This window comes from Zea mays, chromosome 1, assembly GCF_902167145.1.
Source record: "Zea mays cultivar B73 chromosome 1, Zm-B73-REFERENCE-NAM-5.0, whole genome shotgun sequence".
NCBI lineage: Eukaryota > Viridiplantae > Streptophyta > Magnoliopsida > Poales > Poaceae > Zea > Zea mays.
The window spans coordinates 10,672,075-10,684,894 of NC_050096.1; the positions used below are offsets into that span (position 1 = coordinate 10,672,075).

The 12,820-nt window shown below is 46.3% G+C and overlaps 3 protein-coding genes across 5 annotated transcripts; all 3 read right to left on the reverse strand.

The window, feature by feature from the left end:
- Nucleotides 1-243: 243 nt before the first annotated feature.
- LOC100216943 (UPF0496 protein) lies at nt 244-2,327 on the reverse strand. 2 transcript variants are annotated; one of them, XM_020547087.2, is made up of 2 exons: nt 1,640-2,081; nt 244-1,513 (listed from the first exon to the last, which is right to left on the reverse strand). In XM_020547087.2, the coding sequence occupies exons 1-2, from the start codon at nt 1,683-1,685 to the stop codon at nt 429-431; spliced, it is 1,131 nt and encodes a 376-aa protein (XP_020402676.1). In that variant the 5' UTR covers nt 1,686-2,081; the 3' UTR covers nt 244-428. The 2 variants fall into 2 exon arrangements, with proteins under 2 accessions (XP_020402676.1, NP_001136798.1); NM_001143326.1 differs by lacking the exon at nt 1,640-2,081 and adding an exon at nt 2,096-2,327 and having other exon boundaries at nt 326-1,513.
- Nucleotides 2,328-3,981: 1,654 nt separating this feature from the next.
- On the reverse strand, nt 3,982-5,595 carry LOC100274752 (uncharacterized). The gene is made up of 3 exons (NM_001149044.2): nt 5,226-5,595; nt 5,000-5,128; nt 3,982-4,148 (listed from the first exon to the last, which is right to left on the reverse strand). The coding sequence occupies exons 1-3, from the start codon at nt 5,562-5,564 to the stop codon at nt 4,002-4,004; spliced, it is 615 nt and encodes a 204-aa protein (NP_001142516.2). The 5' UTR covers nt 5,565-5,595; the 3' UTR covers nt 3,982-4,001.
- A 1,532-nt stretch (nt 5,596-7,127) lies between these two features.
- Nucleotides 7,128-9,868, reverse strand: LOC100857003 (ubiquitin-conjugating enzyme E2-21 kDa 1). Of its 2 annotated transcripts, none has more exons than XM_008649603.4 (6): nt 9,592-9,868; nt 9,417-9,496; nt 8,973-9,087; nt 8,824-8,876; nt 8,563-8,684; nt 7,128-7,439 (listed from the first exon to the last, which is right to left on the reverse strand). In XM_008649603.4, the coding sequence occupies exons 1-6, from the start codon at nt 9,633-9,635 to the stop codon at nt 7,365-7,367; spliced, it is 489 nt and encodes a 162-aa protein (XP_008647825.1). In that variant the 5' UTR covers nt 9,636-9,868; the 3' UTR covers nt 7,128-7,364. The 2 variants fall into 2 exon arrangements, with proteins under 2 accessions (XP_008647825.1, NP_001402756.1); NM_001415827.1 differs by having other exon boundaries at nt 7,132-7,439; nt 8,556-8,684; nt 9,592-9,821.
- Between the last annotated feature and the right edge of the window lie 2,952 nt (nt 9,869-12,820).

Sequence of the window (12,820 nt, forward strand, 5' to 3'; positions counted from 1 at the left end):
TAAAAAAAAGCTGCTAAAGTTTATCTCGCGAGATTGGAACAGGGCCTAAGCTACAACCACAGCAGTGGACAACCAAACATAAGCAGTGCATTCGTACCGCTTCAAGCCTTTAATGATTATGATTGAATGTTCGTTTAATAATCATGATTCTATATTTGTATGTCAATGTCATTTTTAACATCTATGATAATGATGTTTCGTCATACACATTTTTTATATGCTACTATATATTGGAGGTTTACGTTCATTTCGGCTCGGGTATTAGTCAATTTTTGGATCAGCCACTGTCTAGAAAAGGTAAAATAAAAGCATAATGACCAGTGTTAGGAAATCTTAGTCTCTCTTTTTTTTCCTGTACTGAGAAATAAAAACTACGTAGTATGTACAGAAGTTACAATCTGTCCTACGAACACTTTTTTTTCTTGTGGTCAACTGGAGTTCTGCTCTGCGCCAGCTATGAAGTTCATCACCATGCTCCTGGCCTTGTTGATGGTCATGAAGCACAAGAAGAGGTGCTCCTCCAGGTCATCCAGCTGCTGCCTAAAGCTCTCCTCGTTCTTGCACAGCTGCTTCAGCACCTCCTTCACGAGCCTGCCCTTCTCGCCAGCCATGGCGAGGTGCTCCACGCACAGCTGCAGCAGCGCGAGCATGTGCTCCCCCTCGTCGCGCAGCCGTGCCACGAGGCGGCTTATGGTGTCCATGTCCCGGTTCAGTATGTACGTGCCCTTGGTCGCGGCCTCCAGCTGCACCAGTGCTCGCCGAACCGATCGGCCAGAGAAGAGACCCAGCCAAGCCGGCGACATCATCGGGAACGCCGCGAACGCGGCCAGGATATGCACGCCGATGAACGCGCCCACGACGGCAACGGCGGCGACGACGGTGACGAAGGAGGCCGAGAGCAGCTGCCTGAGCCGGGCGAGGCTACTGATCCGGAGCCGCGCCTTCTTCCTGCTGGCGTCAAGGCTCCTAAGCAGGTCGGCGGAGCTGAGCTGCACCTGCCGGAGCTTGCCCTGCGACACGGCCAGCGCGGCGAAGGGCTGGCCGAGGGCGGCGGAGACGTCGGAGAGGTTGGGCGCCTCGACGTCGCAGGCGAGCTTGCGGAGCGTGGTCTTGAGCGGGCGGTACCGGAGGCGGATCTGCTCGATGTCCCTGAGGAGGTGGCTGCACAGGAAGGACGCGCTTGCCGTCTCGTTGTAGTAGGTGACGAGGAGGTCGCGCACGCCGGGGTGGAGCTGGCCGCTGCGGGGCGAGGCGAGGGCCGCGCGGACGGCCCGCTGGTCCGGCTCGAGGAGTTGCTCGGCGAAGAGGCGGTATGAAGGGAGGCGCTTGGACGACGCCGTGACGCCGCCGTCGCCGCCCGGGCGCGGCACCAGCCCTGCGCCGTGCGCGAGGGTGATGTCCAGGACGCGCGCCCAGAAGTCGTTGTAGGACTCGGTGCGGAACGCGCTGGTGTACTCCTCCCGGAAGTCGAAGCTCGGCGACGGCTCCATCACGGGTTTGGGGTCCTCCACTGCTGCACTCGGATTTCGAACGCAAATTAACACAGGTTAGCAACAGAGATCATCAAGTGCCATGGGTGCATGCACGTATGCTACTGTACACACAGTGATGAATGGAGGATCCATCTAAAGCCAGTCACCTCGACGATGATGCTGATGGATGGATGCTTGGAAACACTTAAACATGCTATGCTATCACCAATTCTTTTTCGTGGTCTAGACTCTAGAGACCTGAGACCTCTAGTAGCGCAACATGTTATCTAGAGGTGCATTTTAAATGGTGGTTTGAGTTGCTTAACAACGCAGAAATGACAATGCAACAAGGTTGTGCGTTGCCATGCATGTGTAAAGTAAAAGCGAAGCCACAACATTGTTGACGGGTGTTCTGGCGTGCTGCTACACGCATGCCACGGACGCACGGACGCAACGCAACGCCAACCGGCGGCGCTGACTGACTACGCCGCGCCACGCCGTGGCGACCATGACCACGACAAATGCGCCAGCATACGTACGCGCCACACCATGAGGTCCATGACAAATGCTGGTTGAATATAATGCACGAACGTCGATGCAGTGGTGGTGGTGTTGGTGCGTACCTTGCCGGCCGCCGCCGTCGCTCTGCCGCACGCACCCTCCGAAGCACCCGAACGCGACGCCCATCGTCGTCGATCCACGAAGGAGCCTGCGCGCGCGCGCTCCGACGAACTCCCGCGACAACCCTGCCAGTTCCGGTTGCAGGCACAAGCGCAGCTGACAAACTGGTGTATGGATGCGATCGATTTCGATGCGCGATCGCGAAGCAGCTACCTGCGCGTACGTGATCTCTTCTTCTGGTCGTAAGTGACGACGAGCCAGGGGCGGAGAGAACTTATTATAAGGCGCCGCCCAAGATATCTCTGGCCGCGGAAATCGTGCTTGCATTGGTCGCCAAGACAAGTCTCCTCCTATCTACTCCTATCTCCAGCTTGCTAGATGCTACCACTAGCTAGACCTGTCGTCTGATTCGGCGGAAGCTTGGAAGGAAGCACAAGAGGTTGGCCAGCACTCAACAAGACACGCCACACGACACGCGCGCGCACGTCCTAGAATTCCACGGGAGCCGTCGGATCGGGCACCGGCGGCCAGGTGGTTGGACGAGCGACGCCGTGGCAAGCGGGCGGCTGGGCACCCGGCCCACCGTACCCCGCCGGCGCGCGGGCCCCGTGCGTGCTCCCGTTGCTTGTCCGTGTGGCGGCGGGCGTCGTCGCCCGCGCCCCGCGCCCGCGTGGCGCGCCAACGATCGCGACGTGCGTTTTGCCAGGGAAACCCGGCTGGGCGCGGGTTTGTTTTGCGTTGCGTCCGCGTTCGCCAGCTGCGAACGCCACCGGCATGGGCGCATGGTTGCTGGGAGCCTGGGACTGGCTCTGGGCCCTCGCCGTGTGCGCGGTCCAGAACGCAGGCGGACCAGATAGTACAAGATACTTTTTTCCAGCCGGACATTCGTATCTATCTTCTCCCTGACCTGGGAAGGATCTGGGAGGGATGGGCGCCGGGGATCTAGCTTGCCATGCGCCACAAGGTGACGCGGAGGTGTGGAAGACTGGATGGTTGAGTTAGGACCGAAAAATAAGATCGAGGCTCACAAGCCGGCTCGAGCTTCTAAGGGCTCACGAGCCTCGAGCGAGTCGAATCGAACCGATCTTTTTGGCTCGTTGTTGTAGCGAGCTAAGTCGAACCGGCTCACAAGTTATGTCAATTTATTTAATATGTAGAATAATAATAGATATTGAATAATTTTATAGATAGTCAGTTTATTTCTTAGCATTTGATATATAACAATTCATAATTTAGATTTATATTTATATATTAACAATTCACTATATAATACGATTATATATATCAGGGTGTGGCTCACGAGCCGAGTCCGGCTCGTAAGCCGCCTTTTAAGCCGAGTCGAGCCTATTTCTCTAGGTGGTGAAATGAATAAGCCGAGCTGAGCTCGTCAGCCCACGACCTGCACCAAGACGACATTTCCAGCCCTAGAAACAGTAGGTTGCAGATATCCCAAGCCTCCTCGGCGGCGGCAAAGGGTGGCCAGCATCCGGTGCAGTGGCTTGCACAAGAGACACCGCGTTATGAATGGGCAGCAGATCACACGCAGATGATTGCAGCGACAGGCGTCGCCTTTTGCCCGGTGGTCGCTACGCTACTCTTTCTCTTTCATTCAGTGACGGGCAACGACGTCGCTGTTGGTCGCCGATCATGCCAGTACACTCGCCTTCTCTGGATCAGAATTTTGGCTTCTTGCATTCAGAATGGCTGTGGCGGGGCCGGGGGACAGCACTGTCGTTACAGTGCTACAGCCGTAACACAGACCGATTTGGCAAGGACGATCACTGCCTGTGATTTTTGTCAGATTGCGCAAGGTAAAACTGCTATGGAAGCAAACTGAAGTAGACGAAGAGAAAGAGCGGACGAACAAAAATAACAGGACATGTAGAACAGATTAGTTAGCAAATGAATCTACAGTTCGTCTCTAGACTTATGACGCTTCTTTTTCTGTGGCTTATCAAGAACTTGGTCCAGGGGTGGGTCTCCAGGCCTGCGGAAAACCCGATCGCCAACCTTGAACTCGTAGGCCTCGTCCTGACTCAGGATAAACTCCTTCAGCTGCAACCAGGGGGGAGGAAAAGAGAGAGGAATTATAAACACTTGAGCAGACTGGGAAGGGAAGCAAATCTTATCTGTAAATCTGAAAGGAAATCATGTTTCTAGGTTGTTTTCAGCCCTCAATTTTACATGCTGTGCACTGAGCCTCTGAGAAATGGTAGAATGGTCGTACTAAAAGAGATGGTACAATGGCTACAGAAGTGCATCAGATCTAGGCAAAACCTCAAATCCCAAGTTCTGAATCACATGTGGAGCCTGATCTCATAGAACGATGATAAAGTACGCTATCTATTATTGATCTGTAATAAAGCTCAACTGAATGAGATCTTTTTTTCTCGAAAGCCCAAAAAAACTGCGTGATAATATATTAAAGAAGAAGAACAAATACAAAAAGTAAACTCAAGGCATGGGATAAATAGACATGATAGACCTGTAATTTCGTCGAATTTTCGTACAAGATTTCAGCCCTGGACCATGCATAGATATACCATGAATTTTCGTACAGGATTTTCATGAAATTATTAAATGCACGAAACATATCGCTTAACTTTTCTTATAAATTGAATTTCAGGATCGACCGTCCAATATGCACTAGGAGTATTGATATGTAGTTAAAACAATTTCAGGGAAAGCTAATTGCAGACCACTTCGAGATCGATATCACCAAGCATTTAGTGAGTCCACAACATGAATGAGATTGTTGAAGTAAGTTGTTCAGTTTTCTATCTTTCAGGTGAACTGGTCAGATCAAGGCAACAATTTTTTTTCAGATCGGAAGACAACTAACTGCTCTGCACCAACTTTACTGCCATTGTATGGAAATGGCGAATCCAAAGGAAGCAAGTACTAACCTCGAGTATGTCTCGCCCTCTCTCCATGGTGAACATGAGCGTTCCAAAATTAACCGCCACGAATTTGGCGTCCACCGATCCCGTCCGCAGCACATTGCTCCACCTCGTCGCGATCCCCACCACATCCTCCTGAAATTAAGCAAGGAAATTAACGAGACACGGTTAAACGAGGCGACGAGCGTGCGCCGTGCGGACGTGCCAGCGATCGAGGTCGAGGGATCCGCACCCGTGAGCGGGCGGTGCCCGGGCGGAGCTTCACGAAGCCGAACGACGGGCCGGTTTGGCCGCGGAGGAGCTCGTCCTGGAGGGCGGCTGGATCCATCCTTGAAAGGTCAGGCGGTGGGCCGTCGCCACGGCCCGGGCCTCGCGACGGGGGCGTGCCATAACGGCGCCACTCGTCGTCCTCCTCGTCGTCTATCACGTCGCGCAGGTCGTCCGGGATGGGCGCCCGCTTGCCCCCCAAGGCCGCCGCCACGGCCGCGCACAGGAGGACGGCGGCGAGTGCCACTCGGCACGTCATTCTTGGCATGCGAGTGAGGATGAGGACTGAGGAGACGGTTTGCATAATTGCATGCCATGGGCGCTCCCCAACAAATGAAGCGTGGGCTGCGTGGCTAACAAACCACTGTCGCACGATGCGTACGGATTGATGCCAATTACTTGCATGTTGCATGTGTCCTTCACTCCAAACTATAAGTTATTCCATCACGAATTATATTATTCTACATCTTCTTTTTTAACTAAATTTATATTCTCTCCGTTCGAATTTATAATTCATTTGACTTTATTATCCTAAGTTTGATTGTCTTATCTTATTAAAGAAATTCATAATTATTGTTAATTGTTGTTGTGATATTATTTAGCATATAATATACTTTAAATATGGCTTTATATTTTTCATTTTTTCGCAAAAAATGAATAGGATAAGCCAGTCAAACGTGACACAAAAAAGTCAAATAAATTATAATTTGGCACATAGTTAATATAATAAAACAAGTTTACTCAAATTTATCTAAGAAATAATAATATTATGATACTGAATATTAGATCTTATAAATTTTGAAATCTAGTAAAATGCTAAAACGACTAATATTTTGGAACGGGGTGAGTAGCTTATATCAAAGTTAAAATAACTTATATCAAAGTTAGAATAACTATAAATTAACTTATGGCTAGTCTTTTAAAGTTGCTTTTATAGCAAAGCTAGAATAACTTATAGTTTAGAATAGAATGATTGTAGTTTTACAACGGAAGGAATATAGTTTACATTTGAGAGAGTATTACGTATCATCAAGCTCAACCCTTTGTGCTAGTAATGTTTTCAATTAAACAAACTATTCGATCTTATGTTATCCAACTTTATGCGATTTATACAATAGCTAAATTTTGCAGATACTGTCAGATACGGTACCGCAGTTAAAATGCAAACACGGTGACCGAAGGAGCACTAATCCCACAATGCAACATTGATGAATCACTAATCCCTACACAATCAGGTATGTTTGGTTCAGCTGTATATTCCTAAAAAAATCTGATTTTAGCTGTAAGTTGTAAGGAAGTTGCTATGAGTTGAGGATTATGGAAAAGTTAAAATTTGTTTGATAGCAACAGTTATCAACTAGATAGAAATCTAAAAAATCTAGGGCATAAGGTGATTCTCAATTTAACTAAAGGAATCTATAAATGTTTAAAAATCTATTTTAATGTTGTACTTGTTTGGTTGAGATTCCAGATTTTTGTAGGCCCTGTTTGGTTGGGATTCCAGATTTTTATAGGCAAATCAAGTTCAGAAAGCTGAGCCAAACAAAAATACACCATGCATAGATTCTCAGTTCATGTATCAGCAGATTACATCCCCGGTCAATATCTCAAATAGCGCATTAGCTATGTACTAATTTTAGAAGGTCTACGTTAACATCATCTGAATTATTGACGAATTTGCTTCTCCTAAAGATTGCACAGATATTAAACAACCAACCAATTTCAGGGTTAGTTTGGAAACTCTATTTTTCCAAGAGATTTCTATTTTATCAAAGTAAAATAAACTAATTTCTCGTGTCAAAATAAAAATCCCTTCGAAAAATGAGATTCCTAAATTAGCTCTAAATGCACAAACCTACATTCATGATATCAAGACAGTTATGCTGGAAATTCAATTGATCAACTGGAGATGGAAATAAGATTAGCGAACATGAAATTGCAGTTTATTTACATGGCATTCAGACTGCACGGGAACATCCATGGACTATTTAATTGCACTTGCTGCAATAAACATCGTGTGCAGATTACAGATCTAGGTTCCAACTCGACTATGTGTCTGGTTTGCCCATTATCTCCTCATCACCCGAGTCATTTTCCTCTTCACTCAGCTCTTCGTCACTGGACTCGTCTTCTGGGCTGACACCAGCATCCTCTGGTTTGGCGTATTTTTCACAGTACTCTAAAAAAACATGTGAAAGGAAAACTGAGTTTTCAAGTACTGAGGAACAGAGGTCAATTCAATATTGATAAACATAAAAAAAGAACCGAGAAAGTGAGTGCAATTCAATAAACACCAAAAATTTCATTTGACTAAAGACTGGGTGGAACAATATATTCTAGTACAGGAACCACTGGAAACAACCAATCTCTTGATAGCTAAACACATCGTGCAATGTGGCAGCATGGCAAATTGATTATTTCTCTACTTAAATTCTGATGTACATATTTTAAACAAATTTTCAGGACTTGAGGATATCAAGGCCTTCTATGACTGAAATCAAATAAACCCATCGCATGTCCCCTTATCCTATAAAAAAACAGCACATCCTGTGCCATCCCAATTTGATACAAGAACATGCTCATCTAGGAAACTAACAATTTTATGGACTTCCCGATCTGAAACTGACAGACCACATGGTAGCTTAAAACCTCGAGGCAGTACCGAACAAAGTCTTACCTCTTAGGCAATCACACTGCTATAGTCAATAATATAAATTACAATCTAAGAGGTAAAACTACTGAGATATACTGAAATAATCGTTACTCACACAATAGATCACCTATAATGAGAGCAACTCCAAGAGTCTCTTTATGTCCTCCTTTATTGATAGGAATATAGATTTTGGTGAAAAAAAATGCTCTGTAACAGCTCGTTTAATTGGATCTCCAATTATTGGCATCCTCTATTCCGGATTCCTTGCTAGACAAAGATGGAGGGTGGAAAGATATAAAGCGATTTTTATTCAAATGGCTGTCCAGGCGATGATTTAGAACGGGGTTTTAGAAAGACTCTTGGAGATGCTCTAAACCAACACATTCTTGGAAGGTTTTTAGTTCTTACCTAAAACTAGTATTGAACTATTCTTGAAAGCATTTTTGTTACTTAAAATGGTTTATGTATGTCAAGGAGATGAATTATCCAGTTGTCCCACATTCTTTTAGTTCACAAAGGAGTGCAAACTGCAAAGTACATATAGTATCCCAACTTTCAATGCTGTCGTTAAATGTTTTGATATATCTCCAAGCAAGTTTAGAACAAGACAGTAATAACATATACTAGTACATAATGTATTACCTTTCACCTTTTGTTCATAAGCAGGGCGATCACGCATCATCAACGCAGCTGCATCTCCATTTAATGGATCAGAAGGATTAGGATATAACAGAAGTTGTGGAAGGAAGACCTCGAACACATTAACAAGATCTGCAAAATATCACACACAGGTTCAAGTTAACCCTGTTATAACAGAGTACAAAACATGAAGCTTTAACTGTACAGATAAGGCACAGAGAGAATGAACTGGTTGTCGATCCTAATAATGAAATGCAAAGATCAATCTTACCAAACATTGGGCTCCATGTCTGGTTGATGACATCCAAACAGACTGAACCAGACCTGCAGGTTGCATTCATCCAGGAGTGGTTAGGAGCTAGATTTTTAATGTGGTTGAAATTGACAAGGTAACAGGTCATTGAGTTCAAAAGTACTCACATTTCATCGACATTTGGGTGATATATCTTATTGATGAAACCAATCGATGGGGATTTGTAAGGATACGCATCTGGCAGTTCTACTCTAACCCTCCATATACCTCCTTGATAAATGCCTATTGAATTCAGCAAAGTATCCATAAGATAGTGCAGCCAGCCCTCCTAAATCACTAGTGCAGGACAAGACTGAAGCTTTAAGTGCAACATTAAGATAGTAAAGACAGCATACGAAGCAAAAGCAGCTCAGCAACAAGTTAAAATTGGGTATGATAAAATTTATTCTTAAGCTACAACATTGGAAGCAAAACGCCACAATGATCAAGAAAAAATTCTGAACTTCCTGAAAACTTGCAATTCGGTCTATATAGATTATAAATCAGGAGCTACAGAAGCATCGGCCCTAGAAAGAAAACCTAAATCGGCCTTTTGTGTGAAAAAACCGTACTTTCGTTAGGCCCACGAAATTCAACAAAGAACTCCTGCATCCCATCGTTCACCATATCCACCTTGTAGTCGCTCATCATCCTGCAGGCATCAACATGCAGTAGAAACGCAGATCAAGGAATCCGCATCGAAATCCTATAGAAAAAATCACCGAATCACGCCACCAGAATCCTCACAGCTTCATGAGGTCCATCTCCCGGCGCTTGCTTGGAGAAGACATCTTGGGAAACCACAAGAATTCGCCGCTCCGCTCCTCCCTTTACGATGCGCTGGAGATAAAGAGGAGGGAAAAGAAGAGATTAAGCAGCCGGTGTTGCTACCTCTTCTCTCTCTATTATTGATTTTATTTTTGTTGTGATGGTCACACGGGAGAGAGGTACAGGAGGCGAGTAAAATTTGGAAAGATATTCGGACAATTCGGCACTGTACTTTTTATCCAGTAATGTCCTAGGCGCTTTTGGATTGTGGAAATTTTTCCATTTTCTATGTTTTTTTGAAAATAAACTGATTCTTGTGAAATTACTGATTTTTATAAAATTACTATATGATTTCTCTAAAATTCCTACGTTCCAAAGAAGTCATAATCTTTTTTATATTACACAAATATGTATATTTATATATTTTATATTATAGCTACTGGCATAGAAAAATTAGGCCATGTGATTTCCTTAAATTTCTGTGTCACTGATGATTGTATCTAAATGGTATATAAAAGAAATAGAATATTTACAATACTAGCATATATCTTGTGCTAACCCTATTAGGAATGGCAGTGTGTCGGATTGTGTTCGGGTAGAATAATACCCGACCCGATATAGTACTCGAGCCTTCTACAAATATCCATACTCACCGAGCTAACAAGACATTATATCCGTAGGCGTGCCCTATGGGTGCCTATCAAATATCGGGTACCAGCAAGAGTCTAGCCGAGCATATACATGGAATCCCGAAGCGTCCTGTATCGTTGTCGCACTTGTTTGGGCGCCATGTGTCCCTTCTCGTGGCTGCACAATCGAATGGCGTAGGTGCAAAACAAATACTCGTACTGGGCGGATAATCAACGGGCAACTCGATCCTCTGTCGTAACTTCGGCCGACGTAGCCGCCGGCTAACACGTGGGCCTAGCCGCGCCCTAACCTAGCCTGGTAGCAGCAGGACGTTACAACATAGGAGCCGCTCACTAAGCAACAGGGACTAGAAAACTTCACTGCCACTTTCGCTATATTTAAACCAGTGGCGCTTTGCCACTGGCCTTGCTGCTGCCACCGCTACCCTTGTCGTCGCCGTCGCCCTTGCCGTTGTTGCCTACGTCGCCCTTGTCGTCGCCGTCATCACTGCCGTCACCTCCATCGCCGTTGTCGCCCTCGTCGTCGTCGTCACCGCCGCTCTCCTCCTCAGACGAGTCGGAGGAGTTCTCCTCGTCCGAGGAGACCTCCGACTCATCCGAGCCCTCGAGCCCGGAGCGCTCGACGGCCCGGATGTACGTCCACACCTCGTCGGCGATCCCCTAGGAATCGTCCGAGTCATCGGACGACACCGGGGGAGAGGCGTAGACCGGCGTCCCCTCGGACTCGGAGGAAAACTCCTCCTCCGAGTACTCGGAGTCCCCAAAGTCCTCTGAGGGGGGACTTGGCTCGCGCTTCCGCTTGTCGCCGGAGTGGTGCGACAAACTTCCACCTTTCTTGTTCTTGCCCATGGTTGGTTGGAAGAGAAGAGAAAAGTGGGAAAATAAGCAACAAACGACCAGAAGATGTGTGAAGACACCAGCGAGGCAGGCAGTCTATTTATAGAGACCGGAAGCAACCGCTCATCTCCTACCACGGTCACCGAACAGTCACAAGTATTCAATAAGCAATTCAAATCGTCTGGAAGCAAGTCAGGCAGCAGACGCCGCTTCATGTAACACGACACCATTTGTATTGAGGTCAACTGCTTGGACAATATGATTACACCCCGCGGTCACGTCAAGTTACTACTCAAGGACAGTTTGCTAAACGCTCGGCGTACCAAGTCGTCCCTCAGTTACACCCATTGGGGAGGGGACGTCCAAGAGTTTTTCAATAGATTTTCCCAAGCAGTCACATCCATACAGTATACGCAATGAATGTATCAAGACAAAAGAAAGATATCGATGGAGATCAGAGGAAAGCCAAATATAGCTACTAAAGTACAAGTCTAATCAACAGAAACATTGAAGCACAAAGCGAAATGAAGACCAGCCAAGAGCCATCTACCAGACGTCCAATCTGTCGCCGGTCAAATAAATTTCAAACCTAACAGGACATGGGCAGATCACGCTGCTGGTTTCTAAAGCAGGAGTTGAAGACAACATGCTGATCTCTAAAGCATAAGCTGATGATATAATGCTGAGTTCTAAGGCATGAGATGAAGATAAGATAATGACTTCTAAAAGCATGAGATGAAGACCTTTGAGTGGATTATTTTCAGTAATCCACTCAAAGCTCGGGGGCTACACCCATTGGGTGCACCTCCGGTGCACCCAATGAATCCTCAACCCCTAAGGACAGAATGCTGATCTCTAAAGCATGGACCGACGACAAAATGCTGATTTCTAAAGCATGAGACGAAGATAAACCAATGATCTCTAAAAAACATGAGATGAAGACCTTTGAGTGGATTATTTTCAGTAATCCACTCAAAGCTCGGGGCTACACCCATTGGGTGCACCTCCGGTGCACCCAATGAATCCTCAACCTCTAAGAACAGAATACTGATTTCTAAAGTATAAGGCGAAGACCGTTGAAAGAGCTGAAGAAGGATAACAGAAGGTTGTTTTTACCGGATTGATTAGAGTTCAGAAGCAACAATTCGACAGGTGTACTTTCAGAGCATCCACTACATAAAATCAAAACCGCAAGCTGGACCTAGAATCTTTGGGCCGATTATTTCAAAATCAACTCAAAGATTAGGGCTTGTGGGGGACAGATATCCCCCGAGCCCATTACTTCGCAAGGCCATCCCTTCGTGGGCCAGGGGAGGAATCGCTGGCGGAATGGATTGACGCAAGATTGGATAGACTCGAGCCCAGACGACCCCATTGGGTTTAAGCATTATCCACACCATTGATCTGATTCTCCCACGCAGCGCCCTTAGACGTTGGAACTAAATGAGGATAAGTCGGCATGATTATAGGAAGATAAGTTCAGTCGGTTCACTATTACTTAGGTGCACGTTGATATCATACCCGCATATAACGCCTCACTGTCGAGTATATAAGGCCTAGGGGGCACCCCATCAAAAGATAGGTCACTCATTAGCCATCTACTCCATTCTCTAGCATCCTTCATACTAGAGAATCCCTTGTAACCCACCACATAAAGATCCACACCAGGAAGTAGGGTGTTACGCCTCTCTAAGCGGCCCGAACCTGTATAAAATTGTCTA

Bases quoted from the DNA above. Each gene is read 5' to 3' on its own strand.
- LOC100216943 (NM_001143326.1), bottom strand. From the start codon at position 2,159: ATGGGCGTCGCGTTCGGGTGCTTCGGAGGGTGCGTGCGGCAGAGCGAC. The intron at 1,514-2,095 runs GTACGCACCAAC...ATCCGAGTGCAG, and splicing joins CGACGGCGGCGGCCGGCAAG to CAGTGGAGGACCCCAAACCC.
- LOC100274752 (NM_001149044.2), bottom strand. From the start codon at position 5,564: ATGCAAACCGTCTCCTCAGTCCTCATCCTCACTCGCATGCCAAGAATG. The intron at 5,129-5,225 runs GTGCGGATCCCT...GCTTAATTTCAG, and splicing joins CGGGCACCGCCCGCTCACGG to GAGGATGTGGTGGGGATCGC. The intron at 4,149-4,999 runs GTTAGTACTTGC...CCCTGGTTGCAG, and splicing joins GAGGGCGAGACATACTCGAG to CTGAAGGAGTTTATCCTGAG.
- LOC100857003 (NM_001415827.1), bottom strand. From the start codon at position 9,635: ATGTCTTCTCCAAGCAAGCGCCGGGAGATGGACCTCATGAAGCT. The intron at 9,497-9,591 runs GTGAGGATTCTG...TGATGCCTGCAG, and splicing joins GAGATGGACCTCATGAAGCT to GATGATGAGCGACTACAAGG. The intron at 8,685-8,823 runs GTAAGATTGATC...GATATTTTGCAG, and splicing joins GACATGGAGCCCAATGTTTG to ATCTTGTTAATGTGTTCGAG.